Source organism: Notothenia rossii (genome assembly GCF_949606895.1).
Source record: "Notothenia rossii genome assembly, chromosome: 6".
Classification (NCBI taxonomy): Eukaryota; Metazoa; Chordata; class Actinopteri; order Perciformes; family Nototheniidae; genus Notothenia; species Notothenia rossii.
Genome location: NC_136909.1, coordinates 28,320,656 through 28,340,970, shown reverse-complemented (window position 1 = coordinate 28,340,970; position 20,315 = coordinate 28,320,656). Strand labels below are relative to the sequence as shown.

At 39.4% G+C, this 20,315-nt stretch overlaps 1 protein-coding gene across 1 annotated transcript in view; it reads right to left on the bottom strand.

Annotated features, from left to right (window-relative positions):
• Positions 1–1,768, bottom strand: part of ptgs1 (prostaglandin-endoperoxide synthase 1) — an 18,782-nt gene extending 17,014 nt beyond the window's left edge. Inside the window, exons 1-3 of the mRNA XM_079690194.1 lie at positions 1,659–1,768; positions 1,498–1,575; positions 622–738 (exon numbers count right to left, since the gene is read on the bottom strand). Of these exons, the coding sequence (XP_079546320.1) occupies positions 622–738; positions 1,498–1,575; positions 1,659–1,665 (202 nt within the window). The 5' untranslated portion in view covers positions 1,666–1,768. The remainder of the gene's footprint in view (positions 1–621; positions 739–1,497; positions 1,576–1,658) is intronic.
• Positions 1,769–20,315: the final 18,547 nt, after the last annotated feature.

The following is a 20,315-nucleotide window of genomic DNA, read 5'->3' as shown; positions in this document are numbered from 1 at the left end:
TGCATTATAGGACACCTTTAAGGCTTAATGAATTTCTGAACGTAGGAATGAAAACCAAAATAAACACATACTGTGATGCCCCTGTGGGTCCATCAGTAGAGAGGGTGTGGCTTGTTCCGTCTGTGCTGCATTGGATCCAGTGATTGCCTTGATTGCGGCACCTGGGTCGGGGTCCTGGAGCTATTTAAAGCCTCTCTGCGCCTATCTGTGGGCTCTCGGCTTTTCTCCTGCAGGTACGCGGCTCTGATGAGTATATCCAGTGTCTATTTTTGATGTGTTTGTGCAAATAAACACCTTTTTTCTACCAGTTAATATGTTGTGTCTCCCTTTTGTTGTGGCCTTCTGAGCCAGGTCGCAACACATACCGTAAATGCAAAACGAATATTCCTTTATCAACTCGCTATTGAGCACTTCCGTTATGCTTGTTTTTTTATTAAAGTTTCTAAATGCACATTACCACAAGCATACAAATTGATAGATTGGGGATAAGTGTGTATATTAAAGTACCGATGGAGGTAAAAAGGGGTACATGAGAGGTTGAACAGATATCCACTGTGTTTTTCACACCCAGATGTTGACATGCAGATTTATGTCTCACATAAAAAACGTAGCAGTACTCACGAACAGTGCAGTTGACTCCATAAAAGCCAGTTCGAGTGCAGTCACATTCGTAGCGATCTGTACCAAATCTCACACACACTCCTGAGTTCTGACAGGGGTAGGAACAACAGGGATTCACTGAAACCGAAGAAAGAAATCATATTACACTTTGAGAATGAATAGATCCCTCAGTGTAGGCCCTGCTTTACTAAATGACTGATAGTTCAGATAATGTATTGATTCTGAACATGTTAAACTAATTCATGTTACTGTGTGTTAAACATTGTGTGTTATGCTATTGAATCTTACACAAAATATATGTTTGTATGCTTCCCCATAAAACTACAAAGTGGTGGCCTAATGATGAGACCTGTGAAACTATCCAGGATAAATTAAGGTTAAGAAGTGGTGCATATTGCTTTGTCTTCACTGAAACTATACTAAATTAGCACTTCATTTCCTGTCCCCCCCGTATCTTTAACACTCTCTGCAGGCTTCCTGTACTCCGTTCATACTTGCAGAAGTTCAATGAGATAATTGACCATGTCAGCTTTCTTCCTTATTTAACTGTGAATAAGATGATAAGAGTGGTACTAATAACAAATATATTTGTATTTACTATTTACCTTTTATTATTTCCAGCATTAGTCTTAAGTAACACTGTACCAAAGGATCAACAATGGTACATTAGTAAAGTAAAGGTCACACTTAAGGCCTTAAGAAATTGTAATGGAAATTTTACAAAAATATGCAACTTTTAAACTGAAAAATGTTTATAGCTTACTCGCAACAGCACTTTCACGGAGACTGAATCTTAACGTGACATGGGATGAAATATATCAGTTTCGTATTTCAAGTTTTATAAGAAAATAAGGTTAATAAAGATGAACTGCTTACCAACACTTGAGTCACCAGCACACGATGAGCTCTCCAGCAGCAACAGGTTGATGAAGCAGATCAAGAAGATGCAAAACTCTATAAAAATAATAACGTATATTATCTTGGTGTGAAAACATCACATAACATCCAGCAGGTGTTTCATAATTTGAAGGACTCACCTTTCATGATTCCCACGTGTGGATCGTTCTAGTGTTCCTAGAAAGTCATTTAAGAGATGGGGTGTGCTTCTCTCTATCTAAAAGCCCATAGGCCTCTACATGGGCTTTTATGTAGGGATGGCTTTATAACATCAACCATAGAGAATGGGCGGTAACACAGTTTCCTCTACTTCCTCTTTTTAGTCTGCATTATATTTGTAAGAAAGTCTACTGTAACTTGCTCCAAATAATTTGGATTTGTACAATAACAATAACTGCTAGGCAATTGTTCTCAGGATTGTATTTTTAACCTTCTGGGTTCTAAAAAGGTCTGCCTTTAAATTATGAAAAATGTTGGTTTAATGTGTCAATAACATCCTAAGGGTGAAGGGACACATGACAGGATGCTTTAGGGAGTGCTTTATCTCCACCTGCTGGCAAATAAACAAGTCACCAAGGCTTTACTGTTTAGATGAAACCCCTTCAATATGACATTTAATTCCTAAAAAATTAACTATGTTTTATAAAATTGACCCTCATACAGTACATGTCCATGCTGAATATTCAGATAAGATAATAATCTGTTGAGCTTTTCTCCAAATGCGTGGATCTACTATTGATGTAATAATCCATGATAATATGTTTTTGATGAAAGCTGTAATCTTCACCAAGAGGTCAATTTAGAAGCTGTTGTGGAGGTTTTGAAAATGACAGTCTTCCTCTAGTGTGGAGTTTTAACTTATTGTCTGGGTAGATTTCCCTTTTTGCACTAGTTTTAGTACTTAAACATTTTTGAAAAGAGAACTTTTTCTTTTAACAGAGTATGTAAACTGTGAAATGACTGTGACATTTGATTACATTACCACCACTTCTGTTTACTCGCAGATTATCTTTCTTAGTTATTCTTATAGAAGCAGGGAAGCTCCCCTGCAGGAGTAAGCAGAATATGGGAAAAAAACAGAAACAAAAAGGAACCAAACAGTGCAGTTGAGTTGCCAGGTTTTGATCTTTGATACCTTCCCTTGGAGACATTATCTGAGCCAAACCTATGTGAGATGTTTGTCTGTTGGAGTAATTTCCTGCATACTGTAACAATTTTAAGAATAGCTTGTCCATGTGGAAATCAAATCTTGATAATATAATATTTTAAACGTTGCAGACCTCAACTAAGCTCTGTCTAAAGACATATGTTACTGAATTAATTGTTTCTATTACAGTAAATGTTGAAAAATAAAAGATGCTATTCCAAAAAGTTCATGTAAGAAATATAATATTATCATTCTTGATTAAACATCAGCAGATGATCCATCTTGCCTAAACGCAAACACAACAGTTTTATTTTCCACAACCTGTCTTCACTGCTTGCACTAATTAAAAGTGTAGACAAATTTAACATTTTATTAAAATGTATTATACATTTCTCTGTATGAATCTTTCCTTAATCCTTAATTCTTTGTTATCTTCCTGTTAGAATCGTACATCTTATTTGATTTACAGATTTGTTAATAGTCTTGTTAGCATTTGGTGAAGGGACAAGCATGGAAAATTTTCCTTTTGACACGAGTGTTTTTTATGTGCTTGTCCCTGTTTTATCTGCGTCACAATTGTGACAATTTAAAGAGCCTGTGACACGAACCAACAACTGTTGTGCAATGAAATAGTGGGCTACTAGTAATCTCGAACCGTCAGTTTAAAAAAGAAAAAGCGAAACCGTTCCGATAAATATCAATAATTTCGAACATCGCGGGAAAATTCCTTCGACTCATTTTGAGGTTTTGGGGGAAGCCGGAAGTGACGTCAATGCGGGAACGCTTCACTGTGCGGCGAGAGAGCCAAACACGGACAAAGTGTGTTGTCATGCGTAGAAATGGTGAATTACTGAGTTTAGGCACGTTAATAACGTTTTAATGAAGTTGACTACAGTATATTCATATTTGTCAGTGCTTTCATGTCAATTCGGCGAACATAAACATAAATGATCGTGGTGAAGATGATTGATTAAATTAGGATTAAAAATCGGTAGTGAGAGCTGCTGAATTTCCTCCCGTCGGATGTGATATAAAAACCAAATCGATTATTTTTGTAAACTCAAGTGGATGAAACTACATTTATTAGTGCTTTCATGTCAATCCGGCGAACATATGATACATTAAATGATCGTGAGGATGATGATTTAAAAATCTTTTGTTTGAGCCGGTCTGCATTTCCTGATGAAAAAACAAACCTTAGCTTTTTGTAGTTGCATCAGTGGTGTAGTGGGCGTTGGACGCGGGGTTACGCCGTACCCCCACTTATTTGAAGCATGATTTCTTTTTTTAATAGTCTAATACATTTAAAATCATTGCCAGTGTTATCCGTTGCAAGTGTGTGTTTGTTGTAATAATGACCAATACATAATAGGCAGATTTCACAGTAATTATAATAAAAACGTAGCTCAAGCATTTATGCAACTGGATTTGAAGCGTGTGTGTGTGAGGGGCAGAACATTTTTATTATTTGTCCCGCGTCCCACACATTGAGACTATGTCCCGCATTTGAGTGATAGTCGCGCAGAAAGGCCCGATCGGTTCGCTGACAGCCGGCAGCGCCCTTTATTATTATATTGTCTAAACGGCATCATGTAAGTTGCGCTGACAGGCGACACAGAGGTCCCCAAGCCCCCCCCCCCCCCCGTTGACAGTTCACGAGCGCGTCCATAGTGTCTCCCGTCCACCCACCACCCCGTCCACCCAGTTAAAGATCCCCACTACACCACTGGTTGTAGTAGTACACCAACATGGATTAAACGTGTGTTTTTTTTTAGCACAATGTTGGGGAAATTAATGGATAAAATGCACGGATTATTATTATTATTATTATTATTATTATTATTATTATTATTATTATTATTATTATTATTATTATTATTCCCATTCCGATCGGGACACTAGGTCCACCGTTTCCCCGCAGCGAGGCTCCCCCCGTTGACAGTTTACGTGGGCTGGGCTGGGTGCAGTGGCGGACTGGCCATCGGGACGAATCCCGATGGGCCGGTACCGAAGTGGGCCGGTCGGATAAATCACTAGCACATCCCCCACTCCCCCCGTTGACAATTTACTAGTTGTACCGAAGTGGGCCGGTCAAGAGTCCCGGGCTGATTTTTAGTCCCAGTCCACCACTGGCTACATGACCGTATGATCGCCCATATTGACGCACCTAATTCCTAAACTTCTAACAGATACAAAATAAACCGATCCTTCAGCCTCATATGAGCTCTCAGACACGTTCAAAATTAAACTGTCATCGCTGTCTGAGCTTGCTGCTGTGTGCGCCATCGTGCGTTTCCATGCAGATGCTGGGATCCTGAACGGTGCAGCTGGAGCGCTGTGCCCGCATTGACGTCACCCATAATTTGGCGGGACTTGAAGAATCCCCGAAAAGATCCAGGAAATTGTCAACATTGAAGGGCAGATTAATGGTTATCAAAGTACAAATATCCAAAATCAGTTCAGTAACGGTTTTCAAGGGGACAATATTTACTCAAATTGATGGGTTTGGATGATGGGGAAAAATCGTGTCACAGGCTATTTAAGTCTGCGTTTATAAAAATATTCCAGCAGGACCATCAATTCTGAGAGTGTTTTTTGTCTTTTCAGTGCATAAGGTTTTCTAGTGTTTAGTCTTGAAGTTTTGCACTGGAAAACCTAGTGTAAACAGGGCATCCACACTCTTAAATAGACGTTTAGTATACCAACCAATCTCTCCAGCTTCAAACTGTATTTGAATTGCATTCTGTTTCCTAGACATGATTGATATGAAAAAGAATAGGAGGGAGGCATCAGGAACTAATTATCGAATCATCATTTCCCGCCTTACAAGGGCCTGAAAAGGCCTCGTATCTGCGCGGGGCTCGTCGACGTGCTGCTGGTTGCCATGGTGCTGTTGGCTCAGGCTGCAGGCCGAGCCTCACTGCTTCCTATAGCACTCCTGCTAATTGAGATCAGATGCTCCTCTGTGTGGAACCTGGACTGGGAGTAACCTGGAAGCATTTATTTTATGGAGAAGATGTTTAGTTAAGCCGTGCTCCCGCTCTAAACCAGCCTCGGCCCGGCTTTGGTGATGAATACGATTGGTGAAAGCACTGAAGGCTGGTTCCTGACTTCTTCCTTCCCCCCGGCTCTGGTTACAGATTAGCAGACTTCCTGTCCAGTTGTTGAACAAGCCAAGCAAACTGACGGAGAGGCGATAGGCGTACAGGCAAGGGCATCATGTGTTATCTCAGATCAAGTTTCTGTCAAAACCACACAGTGGTGGGTCCTTAAACAGCCAGCCAGGTATCATTTGTTAAACCTTGAGAAGAAGCTGATTGTAAAGGACTACAGACCTCCTCTGGAGTCCGCTGGTGTTCCACTTGTAAGAAGCCAGGGAAAGTAACATTAACTCAGCTGCTCTAGTGGATATTTTCTTCATGAACAATGTATTACTGTACATGACATTTTGTAAAGTGAAAGGTGACAAATCAACAGAGAATAATCATCTGAGCCTGCAGTCTACCTGTTTATGGAGCTTTTTAGTAAAATTTAATTCATTGTTTTAGCTATCCTGCCTAACATTCTTACATGCCAGCAGTAGCATATTATCCAAAACGAAGCCAATGAAGAAATGCCTTAAACCTGCATTCTCTCTAATGGTCAACAGAGGGCGACTTGAGTCGTTCTGAAAAATAAGTTACATTTTAAAGGGGCCGTATTATGTTCACTTTAAGGTTTTATAATTGTATGTTGTGCCTCTAGTCTACTGTGACATATCTCCATGCTTTAATGTTTAAAAAGCTCTTTATTTTTCTCATACTGCCTGTGCTGCAGCACCTCTTTTCACCCAGAGCCCAGCCTGCTCTGATTGGTTAGCTGGCCGCTCTGTTGTGATTGGTCAACTGCTAAGAGCCAACCCGCCCTGAGGGAGGGAAACTCTCTCTGGAGGGAACTTTGGGATTTTAGCCTTTGCATATCATTTACTTGCACAAAAACCTGTTTAACACACTACAGGAAATGGAAAACCCATAAAAGCTAAATAAGGCCCCATTTGACAAAATGATTTTACTTCTGACTTTATTGATTACGTTAGTAAACATGTTCCAGATGATGACAGGTTGCTACCACAGTGTTGTCTATAGTTTAAGTGTTTTTTTCATCTTACAGTTTTAACACTTTCACATTTTCATTCATGAAGTCTATTGTTCCATTTTTGGTTTCCTCACAATTACTCCACCCTCTAATGTCCCTATTGTTATAGATGCATACAGTAGTAAAGGTGCAGCTACTATCAACATATCCATACAAATACTTCATAAATTGATTGTATTTTGCATTAATAATCTTATTCATTAAATTAGCAAGTAACAAACCTGTCAAAATAAATGACATGGAAAGAGAACAAAATGTACACCAAAATGTAATGAAGCACAAGAATGAAAACATAAAACGAATATTTGAATAGTAAATGTACTAAGTCACATCCCACTACTGATAAGAGTCTGTTTTGCTGTTATTTCACTTGAATTCCCTCTTATATTATAAATTATTATTGGTCCCTGGGACTGCATATTGTACTCAGTCCTCAGACCTTTTTAAACTACATTCGGCAAATAATCTGAGAGCATAGAGCGAGACATTCATCATCTGTCAGAGATTTGGCACAGTTCTCCATCGGAAAAGAGTCCCCTCACTGTAATGTACTCACTCTGCACACACACCACATCTTAAGTGCTCATGGATTCAAGCACCCTCAAAAGTTAAGGGTACATGAAACACAAACATTTTTAGCTGAGCATCCATCACGTTTCACTTGACCAGAAGCTACCATAAAAATTCATAATATGCCACAATGTGCAGTCTCTGCTTTATCACGCGTACTCCTGCTGCATGACCAGGGTCATTTCTATCAAAATAAACAGTGGGGGAAACCTGGTTGTGCTCCAGGTTATAGATCCTTTCCAGTGCTCTGTTTCCTGTTCCACCTTCCACACTTCCCCCGGCTGATCAGAGTGCGAGCGTGCCCGACGCAGGCCACCTCTACTTGACACGGCCTGACTACCAAGCTCTGCTCGGATCAACAGAGTGGCAGGATATTGCACTTAGCATCAAACTAAACAAACAATGCGTCCTGCGCAAGAAATCTCAACGTTTGAGCCTATTTGATGTGACAGTTGAAACACTTGAACTCAGAGTTGGCCTTGTCTGGGGGAGGTGGTTTTGCAGGAGGCTGGGTGGTGCCGAGTGTGGGGTGTGCCTGTACTGACCTAAAGGGGTCTCCGTAATTAGGAGCCCTGTTCACCTCTGATTGCTCCGGGTCACTGCAGGTGAGTGCAAGTGGTCGGAAGAAGGTAATTTTCCTTCTGGAGCTAGTTACCTGATTGGGTAAGTAGCTGATCTTTGACACTGACCCGAGTCATCAAACATATCTAGAGTGGAGGTAAAGAGCTGGATCCTGATCAGAGGCAGCAAGCTGAGCTAAATCAAAATCACACCAATACGTTTTGCTCATGATATTGAACAATTTGAGTAATATTGTCATATTGTTGCTGCTACATTGAGTGCTGCCCATTGAATTATATTACATGTCATTGCTTATGTATACCACAACTATTTCCAATGAGCATTATAAACCTCCATGTTCAAACAGTTCAATGTTTTGTCATGTAAAACTAAAATAAAAGCTCAAAGAAATTCTCCTCTGAGATTGAGGGGTCAATTGCACTTCAGCTGTATTAAAGGAGGTTAGAGGTCAGATTCAGCAAAAGATCGGAGATCCTAAAGCTGGGAGAGGTTCAGCAACTTGCTAATGGATGTCCAACTTTTTGGCTAGTGAGAAACAGATTGAAAAAAGACAGTCAAGAACTCAGAGCTTCAGAGGCAGAGATGTCAGGCATTTAGTCCCAAATTCCACACCCCTAACTGAGGATTTATGTTATAAATGTAAAGCCAAAACGATGATGATATTGCTAAGGTTGTTTTCTTAGAATAGATCATAAGAATTAGATAAGGCTATGTTAGTACATTTTTTATTAACAGTTTATTTTTTCACACATTATAAAATCAAAAATATGGTATACAAGCATTGTTTTTCAGTTGTGACAAAAGGGCACCTCAATGCCGGTTGTTTCCCAACATCCAGCACATTAAATAAAGATTTTGCCCTTACCAAAATATAGCAGTAAAAATAAGAAAAGAAAATCCATAAATTCATTATAATTGTATGTTATCAGTATAATAACAAATAACTGAAGTTTTCATTCAATTTACCATTTATCAATTAAAGTTATTATAACGGGTTACTAATAGTGAATATAGGAGTCCCATTCATCACGTGGACAGTGACATGACATGGTGTGTAAATAAGCTACAATTTGCTAACAGGTTTACCAAATGAACCTAAAGAGTTAGTGTCAGTGTTGTGTTCATATCTTGTTTCCTGTGCCCCGAAGAGCCAAAGAAAATCAGTTATTGCAGGCCTCACATGTGTTAACTTGCACTATAACATTGGTTCTTTGTAAAAATCAGTTTCACAATGAACCAATATCTGTGTGGGTTCGGGATTATCATGACACATCTGCATCTCGGGATGTTGGCTCTTTTGGTGTGGTGGGTCAAACAAGATGCAGAGGATACACCTAATTCCACAGTGCTCACTTGCCACTCGAGGGGTTTTTACTTTCTCCCCTCTGTTAGTGGACTTGATCAGCTGCTTCCTGGCTGTAAATAGGGAGGCATACTGTAATCCACTTGATACATATCAAGCAGAATATAGCAATCAGCTGAAAGCAATTTGCGTGTCTGTGCTCAAGCCAGCGGCTCGTGATTTTCTCTCCTGTCATCTATCATAGACCACACGCTTGGGCCAAAATACACAATACCCCTAAATTGCTGTCATATGGAGTGCAAGCCCTGAAAAAAAATCCCCTTCATTTTTCCTTGTCTGTACTTCAAATAAACTTGCATTTGTTAAATAACTTCAGAGGTTTTTTCTTCTCTCCAATGCAACTTTTCAGAGAGAGGGATGGTGTAATGTGCCATTTCCTTTGTTTGTTGAAAGCTTGGCTGCAGGACTGTAATCTAGATGGGTTTGACTTCAGAGTAGATGCAGCCTGTTGAATGTTGGACGATGGGGAGTCTTCAAATGTCAAACTGAATCTGCAACAAGCTCCCATAGGCAAACATTCACTGGCTGTGTCAATTTTCTTGTATTTTTCATTTGCTTCTTCACATCCTCAGCAGTTACTCCCTCTGAAAATCATAAATCTTCTTGCACACATCACCAAAAAGGTTTTAGACCAACGTTTGGTGAACACAACCTCAGTGTTTACCTTGGTCATATTTGCTTGCTTAGGCCTACTACTAGGCTTCCACTTTCATTTCAACCATTCATTCATCAGTTTTCAACTATTTAAACGGTTTATTATTTTTAAACTAAACAGTTTGGTAATTTTTTAATGTTCTAACTAGTTCAGTGTTCATCTACACTCTTAGCTATCTGTTTTAACTGTTTATTCGTTGCTTTAAGCTAACCATTTCAAATGTTTATCTGTTACTTTTAAGCCAACTATTTCAAATGTTTATCAGTTACTTTTAAGCTAACCATTTGAAATGTTTATCCGTTACTTTTAGCCATCTGCTTTAACTGTTCATCCGTTGCTTTTAGCTAACTATGTTAGCTGTTTATTCATTTGAGGATACCTATTTTAACTGTTTATTCATACTATAGGGAACTTAGACCATCTCTTACTGTTTAAACCCTTTTCCATTAGCTTTGGCAAACTTTAACTTCTACTATTGTTTGCTAACTACTGTTCATTCATAAATGCAAATGTGAGTGTGTTATAGCTAAATCTTTTTGAGGGGCAGATGCTGGTTATTATAAATATGCCAATCATTTGGTATACGTATCATTTTTGAGGATTTCCGCGTACCACCTGGCAACTTAAAAAATACCCTTTGGCTACCCTGGAAATCTCTTGGGAATGCAGGTTTTAAGGAGGTAACCATAGTTGTTGCAGCAAATCGTTTTTTCAAGCCCTGTTCTCACACAGACTGGCCTCAGATCCAACTCTTATCTAAAAACATCTAAAAATATTGTCATAGACTTCATTGGCAAAACCTCTACAAAAACAAGATAAAACCTTGGTGTTGCATTTAGGTCTTGCTCCACCCTTCTCCAAACATTTTCTTTCAGCCAACATGCCAAGCAGAGCATCAGTCATCCCTGTTACGTGGCTTTCTGCCGGTTCTGTAACATGCAATCATTGGAGAAAAGAGTATGAACCCTGCACATCTTGTCTGCACCTCGACTTAGAGCTGGACAAAATCATGAACTGCAGGTAACTGGCAGGCTCTGTTTGTTTGTGCTTTTTCAAATGGGGTTCAACAAACAAACATAATAATATACTGTATAAAAGCAGCAGAACAGATAAAACAAATATGCGCGTGTGTTTGAATATGAATATTTCTACTGTATGTGTTGGCGGGGGGTTAATTATTTAGGTAAACTATTACTTATTAGGATTTGAACACTCAAAAACTAATCCAATCTGCACTTTCACGATCATCATGTTTTCATCACCTCTAATGAGTCATCATCAGTCTGATATTTTAGGATACCAAGATGAATATAGCATGAGAATGTAACATTTCCTCCCATATACTCTTTGCTGTTATACTGCTTTATAATACAAAATGCTGCAGATGATTCTCCAAGTACCCAAGCCGAGATCATATTTGGATTAAATGTGCACAAACTCAGGCTGCAACCAGTAAGAAAGACTAATATACATATACATAATATATTTTATTTAAAAATTGCATTAGGCTTTGTTTTCTAATGAAGGGTTTACCTGCTTTTGTAAACATTTATTTTTGTATATTTTTTAAGACGTCATTAGTACACTATGTCAATGAGAAACGATAACAAAAATAATTATTCAAACCGCTTCCAAAAACCATATAGAGAGCCTTGTTGCTTTCAACAATACAAAGCTAAAAAAAACATTCCTAACTTTATGGATATTTCAGATGACGTCTTTTGGCTGTTCACATGCTATTCCAAATTAATCCCATGGAAAGGACTTACAGTAGTAGCCAATATTATATTTAAGATTGAATTGAGTGAAGGCCAATATGTTATACAAGCATTGTTTTTCAGTTGGGACAAAAGGACCCACCTTAATGCCGGTTGTTTCCCAACATCCAGCACATTAAGCAAAGATTTTGCCCTCATTTGAACCTCTGTGCACCTCCACAGCGAGCGGAGGTCTCACGTCATACATTGTTGTCATACCAGCCATCAAGCTGTCCACTGGGGCCAATTGGATGAGTCTAATAGCTTAAGCATGTGTTACAGTTTGTTTTTATTGTGGCAGTGTGGTGGTGGCTCATTGTTTGTGCAGATCGCAGACAAGGGCAGGGGCTGCAGGACAGAGTACTCTCACACACACACACACACACACACACACACACACACACACACACACACACACACACACACACACACACACACACACACACACACACACACACACACACACACACACACACACACACACACACACACATTTACAGAGCTATTTATAATGCAACAAGTGACCAATCACTATTGTCAGGTCTTCGAGGAGGAATTTCTCTAAGGGTGAAGTACAGGAAGCATAATGCATATTTCTTTAGTGTTAAGTTTCCATGCAGCAGGGATAAACATCTCATCAGTCTAGGGTTTACTTTCATTTTCTCTTAAAGCCCTCTTGCCACATTTTTTTAAGCTTTTGATCACATCCAATGCAACCGAGTGCATTTACTCAAATACTGTACTATAATGTTGGTCCTTCCATTATGTGCTACTTTATACTTTCCCAACATATTGGATGCAAATGTTGTACTTTTACTTAACTATCATTATTTGATAGCTTTAATTACTCTACTCATTCAGTTAATTAATACAAAGTATACATCAACTGATTTATGATATATTATTATTAATTCAGGGAACCCAGGCATATAAAGTATTGACAATCAGCACCTGTACAAGCTGCAATAATAAAGTTATGTATTCACACATTAATGCTCAAATTATATTTGGATTCTGAAAACGTGTGCACTTTTAATTATGATACATGATGTTTTATATGCCAAACTTTCACTCAGTCAGAAAACATCTGACTTTTCTGAACACTCTCTTCATCAACAAACTGTTCATTGTCATGAAATTGTAAATGTTCCAATTAGCTATTTCCATTATTCAAAAATGTTATGCTAAAAAATGTTATACTTCATATGGTTAGGCTGAATTTAATGGAGACTGTTTTGTTTATATTGTAAGACTGAAGGTGTTTTTGAGGATTTGGGTGTCTTGGTGAAAATTGTATTCATACTGTAAATGACGTAACAAAGTTGCCTTAATTAAAAATAATTAGACAATTAATTTCATAGTTAAATTCGAAAAATAAATACTTTATTTCATGTAATATTATAATCGTTAAATATTGCATGATTTAATACAGTTTGTTTTATATGTTAAACCAATATACGCGTTTGTTGTTTGTTGTGACTAGGAACTAATGTTTGTTCATGTAGCCTACTGGTACTGCGTGTTTTGTTGATACACTGGACAACTCAACGTGGTTTGACGTCTTTATTTGAAGCTCTGCAGAAGTCTGTGACAAAGTTATAATTTTTGAAAAGGTTATATCGGAAAAGCAACTTTTAAGATCTCCTTTCACGACAAGCGGCCAACGAGGCATTTGTTTTATGTTTTCATGTGTAGACTACTATTTTCATTTATATATTTTCATTCATATAGGCTATGTGTAGCACAATATGCTAATATATTTGGCTATGTATATGTAATTCGTTGTTGTAGTTCTCACGGCGTAACGGAAGAGGGGAGGCTACAAGATGAGAACTCCAAGAAATAATGTCGTGAAGAGAGCTACAGTGAGAACTCGCCTGCTCAGCGCGGGTGGGAAAGACAACGAGACTGCAGCGAGAGACGACGCTGCGTTCAAGGACCGTCCAGTACATCAGAGAAGCAACGCCAGCAGTGCACTGTCGGCATGACGACCGCAAGCTACGGTGATTAGACTTTGGTTGCGTTCCAATAGTCCATTTAGCTTAGGAACCTTCTTAACCAAGTGAAATGACCCGGAAGTACGTCAGTGGCAGCCATGTTAAGTGCCGTTCCAATTCTCCAAATGAAAGGAAAGGAGGTTTCAAACTTCCTTTATAACCTCCTTTAGCTTAGGAACCACTGGACCTCCCTTACCGAAAGGAGAGGAGAAAATGCTGTCCCACAATGCCTTGCAGCCGCAGCATTTGCGTCACACAACAGTCGGCCGTTCACGGAAACAAACGATTATGACGGAGAAATTATATCATGAAAGTTACGGTGCTTATTAAGCATTTTAAAACGTATGTGGTAAGTTGCCAAAGTGCTTTGTTTTGAACGTTCATCAGTATTATAATCAAAAATAGAAATATGAACGTTAGTTTTTACTGAAATGATCAAATAAAGTCAACATTTCACTGAGCTGTGTGGGGTTTGTTCAACTTTTAAAAGATGTTTGAATGGTGATGTACACAGTGATAGGTGTTAAGGACTAACGTTTATAATAAATACATTTGTATTGATTTAAAGATATTTTTATACAATCATACATATTGGGATCATTTGTATTCATGTGGACCGGAAGGAGAGGGTGATGAGCATAAAGTTCACTTTCCTTTTTTATTTCAATCCCAACTTTGGTCATGAAGAATATGTTTCTCTGTTGTCCACGTTCATAAAGCATAAAACAACAGCATCAGAGCATGGTGCAGAGTCTCTAGATGAGTCCCTCGTTCTTATTAAACATCCATGTAGTCCGTTGTATAGAACACTGTAGTTTCCATAGTTTCACCACAGCAGCAGACACACATAATGACGTCCGCTGGCACATCATAAACACGTCAGATAGTGAAAGTGCATTCGGATTCTCTAAAGTACCGCAGTCTCTTCTCCTAAGTCCTTTTGAATTCTCCTATCCACTATCCCTTAATCCCGTGACGTTTCACTCAGAGGTCAAGGAATAGGAGATAGGGTTAGAATTTAGGAGCTGATTTTTGGATTATCGGAACGCAACCTTTGTCAAAGTCGCAACATTTCAGGATAAAGCCAGGAAGTGCTCTACCGCATCCTTCAAGTTAAAGGTGGTGTGAGAAGTGGTTAATCAGGAAATTGCAAATAAGAGGCGCTTTCACACCGGAGTACTTTTCCCCGTACTTTTCCCTTTTAGTTCCGATAGTTCCTGGGATTTTGTGTTCACACCAAAAAGAGAACTTAGTTCATGAGAACTTTTACCCCCTTTTTAGTGCCTGCTAGAGAGGTGGTACTTTCCTGGGGAGAAAAAAGTACCAATTTCTGATTGGCTGGGCGAATTGAAAACCACGCCCCGTAAAACTCAGAAAAGTTTTGTGAAGCCGCCATTGTATTTGCTTGCATTAGCATTAGCCCCGCGCACCAACGGAGAGAGAATAACTTATGGCAACACAAAAAAAAACATGGGAGCGGTGGAGTGATGAGGAGGTGTCGGCGTACTGGCGATTTACTCGGAAGGCTTCAGTAGAAGCTGCTGGGAGTCCCAGCAACTTCTACTGAGGCCAGTCCCCAACTCCGGGGGCTACCGGCCAGGGACTTCGGGTGACAGTATACACCGTGAAGTTGTTTGCGGCCTGCCAGTAAATCCAAAGCAGAAGAAGAAGAAGTGACGTCAGCGGCTTCATTTGCGTAATCTTCCCTCAGGGACTTATTCCGGTGTGAATGCGATCTGCTCTTCAGTTCCATGGAGGAACTAAGTGCTGGGAACTAAGTACAGCAAAGTACTTGGTGTGAAAGCGGCTAAGGAGTCAGGTCTATCATCTATGCCAGGGGTGTCAAACTCAAATACACAGTGGGCCAAAATAAAAAAAATGGTACTAGTCGAGGGCCGGACTGGTTCAATGTTTATTGCAAAACGTATTGAAATGAACTTATTGCACATATTAAACCTGGAACTAACAAAGCTTAAATTATTGCCTATAAAAACAACATGAAACATTAAATCAGCAGTTGCATTCATTTCTTATGGCTCTATCTGCAGCTTTTCTAGAGTCATTTCTTATGATTGCATTTTTCCACAGTCCAACAACAGCTTCAAAAAAACGATTTCCCTCAAAGAACAAACCAAACATGCCATGTTGTCTCAAGAACAAAAGTGCAGAAGGAAACATCCATTGAAACTCAGTTTGCTGCTCTGTGATGCTAGTTCAGGCCAGATACTTGGCATCTCATCTCTGGTGCAAGTTCATCAATGTTTGGGGTCAGGCTCTGAGCTGAGGAAATCCTCAGGATAGAGTGAACGTGTGCGTGCAAAATACCGGCGGGCCAGATCTAATAGTAATTAGAAATTATCCTGCAGGCCGAAATTAAATCCACCAAAAGCCTGATTTGGCCCCCGGGCCTTGAGTTTGACACATGTGATCTATACTAAGCCTATATGCTGGTGATGAAGCTAATGTGTTGGTGTTCATGAATGTTACATGTCAAAGGGTTTAAAGATGAAAATTAATCATATAAGAAAGTAAAGAAGTTATAAGTTAATAATAAGAAAGAAGATATTATTTATAAGTTCAAGTTAAAAAAGAAGGACATTTTCACATTTTATGAAAGGTATTAAACATAAAGGACAATTTACTTAAGCTTTAAAGGGTTATTCCACTGATGACAAAGACATTTTCTTTGGCAAAATATTTGTGATTTAATGCCTTTCTAAGCATATTTCACTACATTTAAGGTTTATTAGTAGCAAGGTAAATCTTATTCCTGTTATTTTGTTGTAAGCTGAGGTCAAGTTAAACTTGTTAAGGAGTGCATACATTTGATAACCTCACTGATTACTCACATTTATGCCTACTGTAGCTTACATTTATACATTCAGAGATCCAATTCAAGCTTAGTAGTTACATATGCTCTATTATAGTAGATTATAACTTATTAAGTCATCTCAAAATGTCAGAAGCAGTGACTGAGACCTGCCTCAAAATTCCAAATCATCTGTTCAACTTGAAACGACAGAAACAGAGTTGGCAGAAGAAGTGGAAGAGCCACGAAGAAGTGAAAGAACTCCAACACTAACAGAAAAGGGAAAATAACTCCAAGCTGAAAAGTTGAAAAGTGTAAAACGTTGCTACAGAATCGTCTATGAGAAATGGAGGTACCATGTGAGAATAGGCAAAGAAACACTGAAGGATGATGCCTCCAAGGATGAATTGAGAGAGCTTATTGCAAATATAGAAAGCACTTGCTCAGATGTAAAAGCCATATATGAAGAGTTACGTCTCATGCATACTCCTGAACCAATCCTGCGACGCAGAGTTGATACATGCATATAACTTTCAGGATTCATTATTCGAAAGGCAGAGAGACAGCTTGAAGAGAATAGAGCAGACTCAGAGGAAGAATCTTGGCCCGATGTTGGATCTGTTCTAAACTCAACTGACTCTTCATCATCTCCACTGTCTCGTCGATCGAAATGTAGCTCCGCTCATTCTAGTCTTCTCTCAGTCAAAGGATTTGAAGCTGCAGCTGAAGCCGCTGCATCTCAGGAAGTCCTAGCAGTTTTAGGTGAACAAGAAAAGGAAGCAACAGAACTTCAAAGGCTGGAGAGTGAAGATAAAGAACAGCTGGCACAATTTGAGTTCGAAAAGCAAGCCAGACAACAGGCAATGTAAGAGAAGCGCAGAAAGCTTGAACTCCTAGAAGAGGTTAAAGAGCTCAAAGCCGCAAGAGCTCGAGTCAAGGTGTACAATCGAATAGAAGCAAATTGTGAAACAATGGATTCACTGTATGATGTTGAACCAGCTAGAGAAACCCAAGCTCTGTACTCGACAACTCCACCATTCGTTTATCAGTCTCAGCCAGTAACAGCACAAGTCCTCAATGCTTCAAGTCCTCCATTCATACCTCAACCTCTACAAACTGCAAGTCAAGCTTATAGTCTCCACAGTCCACAGAAAGTACCACAAGCTCTACCAACCTCAATATCCTTAGCTCAGATGCAGAATAGTGCTGACTTGGTTAAAATACTAGCAGAACCAATAAGTGCAAATCACCTTCCAACACCAGAGCCTGCATTATTCACTGGAGATCCTTTGAAATTCAAAGACTGGCAACTATCCTTTCAAACTTTAATCGACAGGAAAAACATTTCACAGAAATAAAAACTGTAATACCTAAGAAAGTACATAGGAGGTGCTGCAAAGAAAGCAGGAGAAGGATTCTTCCAGTTAGGCACCAAAGCAGCATATGATTCTGCCTGGCAGCTGTTAGAAAAATGTTTCGGAGACCCATTTATTATTGGGAAGTCCTTCAGAGACAAGCTACATGGATGGCCAAAGATAGGCTCTAAAGATGGCTGCGAACTAAGAGAATTTGCAGACTTCCTTAAGAGCTGTGAGGCTGCAATGCCCCACATTAAGACATTGGAAGTACTGAATGACTGCAATGAGAGTCAAAAGATCCTCATGAAACTGCCGGATTGGTTGGTATCCAGCTGGAACCGAAAAGCAATGGAGGCCAGACATGCAAACACTGGTTACCCACCATTCAAAGTATTTGTAGACTTCATATCAAAGGAAGCAGATCTCACATGTGATCCCATATCCTCGATACAAGCTATCAGGAGTGTCGAAAGTGAAAAAAACAAAGAATCCAAGAAGCCAAACTATTCAAGCAAAGACACTGTCCACAACACAACACAAAGTTGCATCCCAACATGCATCTTCTGAAAATGAACAGGACATGTCCTCCCAAACTGTAGAAGGTTTGTAGAAAAGACAGTTGAAGATCGCATCAAGTTTGTGCATGCAGAAAGGCTATGCTTTGGATGTTTGAATACTGGTCATCAGTCAAAGGGGTGCAATGACAAAGGCACATGTGAAAAGTGTCAGAGGAGAGATCGAACGTGTTTGCATGATGAAGTTCAAAGGCAAAAGGTCAACAACCTTTAATGGAGACGATATCTCAAAGGACAAAACAGACACCAAAGAAATAGTTGCAACCACCAACAGAGTCATAGGCCCAAGCACACAAACGTCCGCAATGATACCAGTCTGGGTCTCATCCACAAAACAGCCAGAACAAGAAGTTCTTGTCTACGCACTCTTGGGCACACAGAGTGACACAACTTTCATTCTAGATGAAGTGGCCCAAAATCTCGACACAAACAAAGAAAATGTTCGTTTGCGGCTTCCTACAATGTCAACAAAGTCAACAATCATACCCTGTCAGAAACTGACACATCTTCAAGTGAGGGGATACGACCTGGAAAAAAGGATTCCTTTGCCCACTCTTTTCACAAGAGAGTTCATTCCAGTTGACAAATCACACATTCCTATCTCGGAGACGGCTCTACACATTTGGAACAGTTGGCAGGCAAGATTCCACCACCATTGGATTGCGAAGTAGGTCTTTTAATCGGATATAGCTGTCAGCAAGCCCTCCTTCCAAGAGAAATCCTATCCGTTGAAGACAATTATCCATATGCATGGCGGACGGATCTTGGCTGGAGTATCATCGGCTCCTCGAATCCAGCAAAAGACAACTGTGACACAACAGGAACTAGTCACAGAATCATAGTGCGACAAGTAATACCTGCTTTACAGCCAGCAGTTAAGCTGAATAAAGAAGTACACTTTGTGTGCAGAACTCAAGTCAAAGAGATCAATTCAACATACATAATCAGAGTTCTCAAGTCTGACTTCACTGAACACACTACAGAAAATAACCCAGCCGACTACGCCTCAAAGGGGCTGAGTGCAGTTCAGCTCGAAGAGTCTAACTCGCTAAAATGACCTGACATTCTTTTCCAGCTGAACCTCCCATGTGAAGAGAAGGTGGGAGAAGTAGAAACAAACAATCCTGAACTTCGCAAAGTTCATTTTCACACAGTCAAGACTATGGAAGAAAATTCAATGGTGAACCGCTTCTCTAACTTTTCTGACTAGTCCATGGAAATGAGAGCCGTCGCAAGACTCAAGAGATTTGCAGGAGAATCCAAGGGATTTCGGCCAAGAACTAATGAAGCAACTAGCCTTGAAGAAAGAAGAATGCAATTATTTGCCAATGAATTCTGTCAAAGATGGAAACGAGAATACCTGCTAAATCTCCAACAGCGGCAGAGGCAAAAGGCATTACAGAATTCACAAGTAGATGACATTGTCATTCTGCGAGATGACAGCCTACCAAGAAACGAGTGGAAGCAAAAGCGAAAGCGTAAGCAAAAGCGTAAGCGTAAGCAAAAGCGTAAGCGAAAGCTGAAGTTACTAGTCAGTAACACTACACTTGATAAAGGAAAACCAAACACTAGACTAGTCTACCTCGAAATACCTATTCATAAGGTAGTCACCTTACTTCAGGCCACTTAAGTCCCATACATTAGAGTATAGTCATACACACAGAAAACACTTGACTGTTTATTTGCATTTTTTTTAACGAAAATCCCACATTTGAGTTCATGAGTGATTTGGTGGGAGTGTAAATGACGTAACAAAGTTGCCTTGATTAAAAAGAATAACACAATTAATTTCATAGTTAAATTCGATAAATAAATACTTTATTTCATGTAATATTATAATCGTTAAATAT